Source organism: Arachis ipaensis, chromosome B05, assembly GCF_000816755.2.
Source record: "Arachis ipaensis cultivar K30076 chromosome B05, Araip1.1, whole genome shotgun sequence".
Classification (NCBI taxonomy): domain Eukaryota; kingdom Viridiplantae; phylum Streptophyta; class Magnoliopsida; order Fabales; family Fabaceae; genus Arachis; species Arachis ipaensis.
In genome coordinates, this window is record NC_029789.2 from 29,174,474 (window position 1) to 29,177,667 (window position 3,194).

The following is a 3,194-nucleotide window of genomic DNA, read 5'->3' on the forward strand; positions in this document are numbered from 1 at the left end:
ATATATAAGCTTATAAATATATAAGCTTATAATTAGGGTTTAACTTTAATACAATAACTATATACTTATTTGCGTGACTATCTACACATAATAATATAACTATATGAGAGAATCAATATATATAAGAAAAAATCACGAGGCCTAACTAAACTGACGTAGTAAGATATAAATGAATTGGTAATTACTAATCACATCTACATACATTAATTAGTGTACGCAATCGAATGACATTTTATGATTATTAATATAAAATTAGATGTTAATTTGCATACAGCAGAATTAAATAAGTAAAGAAAAGATAATGTCAAGAAACAAATATTATCATATAAAATAAATTAAGTTTGACTTCTATAGCAATTATCTTAAAACTACATATGGCATTATTGTATATACATAATTAGTTGTCATAGTCAAAATACATTGGGCTTAAAATGTACCAAAATCAAAATATTAACATAAGTACACATATTTTATGATATGTTTGTTAAAGAAAGTCATTTAAGAACACATCGGGAGTGGATTTCAGAATCTCAGCGACATCTCCTCCAAAAAAATAAAGAGAAAAAGAGCGGATTTTTGAGATAATTTTAGCAAGAGAAAGATTTGATTTTCCAAAAGAGACTTATTTATTCTATTATCATTTCTCTAACTCTTTAGTGTTGGAGATAGAATTAGATAGCGTGACATGGAGGTACGGACAGATAGACAATTATGAATGAAAAAAACGTAACAACACAACACAACATGTTATTACTACACAACAATTAACACTACAAACCCCTGTATTTAAAGATTTTATCTCCCACGTTAAGGAATGCTCTTCCTCTTTTCTTTTCATTTCTCTCTCTACTCTCTCTATCCCTTGTCTCTGTTTTTCTCCTTTGGTTCTTCTCCTTCATGACTCAAGTGATGGAGAGAGACGGCGTCGTTTCAGAAGAAGTTCATGTCTTAGCCGTCGATGATAGCCTCGTCGATCGGAAGGTCATTGAGCGCTTACTCAAAATCTCAGCTTGTAAAGGTAAACACTATAATAACTCAAAAATTTTTCTTTTCTTTTTATGCAGGCTTATTCAGTGTTAGGAATTTAATTTGTTTGATCTGAGATTTTTTTTTCCCTTGGAAAATTGCAGTTACTGCTGTTGATAGTGGAATCAGTGCCCTGCAGTTACTGGGGCTGGACGAACAGAGAACATCTGAATCAGATGATTTTGTGGTATGTATATCAATATCATAGAAAATGAAAATTTTACCCTATGAATAATGGGTAAATATATAAATTAAATAAGAATATAATATTCGTCTTTTTTTATTTTTTTTCATTTCTCTTGGCAGGGTTTAAAGGTAGATCTAATTATCACAGATTATTGCATGCCTGGAATGTCTGGTTATGATTTGCTCAAAAAAATCAAGGTACAAAAAAAAACAAATTAAACACAATCCCAACAAAAAATAAAAAATAAATAAATAATAAAAAATTGCTAATTAAACAATGCTTATTTAATTTAATGCAGGGATCGTCCACTTTCAGAGAAATTCCGGTCGTCATCATGTCCTCGGAAAATATCTTGCCACGAATTGACAGGTAATGTTAGGAGTTTAATTTTAATGTACTGATATTTTTTTTAAATTTTAATTTTAGTTTTTGGTTTTACGTAGTAAGAAAAAATTGATTGATGAGTTGAAAAATGTTGGAATATGTAGATGCTTAGAGGAGGGAGCAAAGGATTTCATAGTAAAGCCAGTGAAGTTATCTGACGTGAAACGGTTGAAGAATTATATGAGCACCGCCAGCAGGGACGTTAGCGCCGCCGAAGCCGGAGGTTGCAGCGGTGGCGGTGGTGGTGGTGGAGGAGGAATTAACAAAAGGAAGCTTTCAGACACTACCGCCTTTGATTATCTGTCATCATCTCCACCGTCCATTTCGTCCTCAATAACCCCCTTATCATCGCCGTCCGAGTCTTCTTCATCGCCTTCTCCGTCGCCATTATCTTCGCCCATCAGATCGCTTGATTCTCCAATCCGACGGCTTAAAATGACCGGCGGAGATTGAGTTTTGCTGTGTCGGCCCCACATTATGTTCCTCTCTCTCTTGAGCACTGCAGAAGTATCTTCTTCATTCCTTTTTTTAAATTTGTTTTTCTGTGGGGGTTGAAACTGCAATTATCCGTTGTTTGTAACGGTTTTTGTTGCATCAATACCCCTGCTCTTTGCTTTTGCTAATTTATTTTGTATGAAGGTGGGTTAAAGAAAGTTGATGGGTATAATATCATAATAAGATTATTGTTCCTCCTCTTATTTTATTTAATTTTATTATGAAAGAAAGGAGATAAATGTTAATCAAAATTCAAAATATCAGTTTATATTTGATTCAGTTCATGACTTGTTTCTGCTTTAAATAAAATATTAAGTTTAAAATAAGTATTGCAAATTAAATAAAATATAGAAGTTATATATTTTTTCTTTAGAATTTTTTTTCTTTAGAAACTATTAAGAGAAAATGGAAAATGTAATACGCAAATAGAGATTGAATATTTGATTCAAAGCTATGAAGTCCCTTGGTACATAGATTCAAGAAGTGTATGTCACTAGAATTATGCATTTTATTTTATAATTAGGGTGCTTATTATTTCACTAACATGATATTAATTTTTTTATATTTTATGAGAATCTTTTTTCTGAAGACCAATTTATCCCTTTACACATGATCAAACTTGCTTTTTCAAAATTGAAGATATGACTATGTCAAAAGATTTGTAGGTCATATATCATATATTAATAAAATGAGTGGAGAATGGAAGAAAGATAGAAATTTATGAGAATGAAGAGGGAAATAAAATAATAGTAATAAAATATAAAGGGTAGAAGAGGAGGCGTGGACTGAACAATGAATTTAGGTGTGGAAATGATGTGAAACAGATGGAATATAAAGGTATGCAAGATCTTGTCTGCTAGAAAGAATCATAATAGAATTGTGGATGTGAATTGGACATGTTTGAAAGTGTCCCCCCTCATATTCATATTCATATAACGAAGAAGGTGGGAAACTTGGATCGACTCGTGGGCTCTTTTCGGGCTCCTATAAAATAACTTGTCTACTTGTCTCTAACGCAGCGTTTGATTTTGGAAATCGGAATTAAGACCCAAAAATTAAGATTCAAGATTGTATTTGATAACGAGAGACTAGAATTAAAATT

General features: G+C 31.8%; 1 protein-coding gene across 1 annotated transcript; it reads left to right on the plus strand.

The window, feature by feature from the left end:
* Positions 544-2,297, plus strand: LOC107643475 (two-component response regulator ARR5). The gene is made up of 5 exons (XM_016347132.2): positions 544-1,018; positions 1,131-1,213; positions 1,333-1,410; positions 1,512-1,582; positions 1,702-2,297. The coding sequence occupies exons 1-5, from the start codon at positions 898-900 to the stop codon at positions 2,048-2,050; spliced, it is 702 nt and encodes a 233-aa protein (XP_016202618.1). The 5' UTR covers positions 544-897; the 3' UTR covers positions 2,051-2,297.

Bases quoted from the DNA above. Each gene is read 5' to 3' on its own strand.
- LOC107643475 (XM_016347132.2), top strand. From the start codon at position 898: ATGACTCAAGTGATGGAGAGAGACGGCGTCGTTTCAGAAGAAGTTCAT. The intron at 1,411-1,511 runs GTACAAAAAAAA...AATTTAATGCAG, and splicing joins ATTTGCTCAAAAAAATCAAG to GGATCGTCCACTTTCAGAGA. The intron at 1,583-1,701 runs GTAATGTTAGGA...TGGAATATGTAG, and splicing joins ATCTTGCCACGAATTGACAG to ATGCTTAGAGGAGGGAGCAA.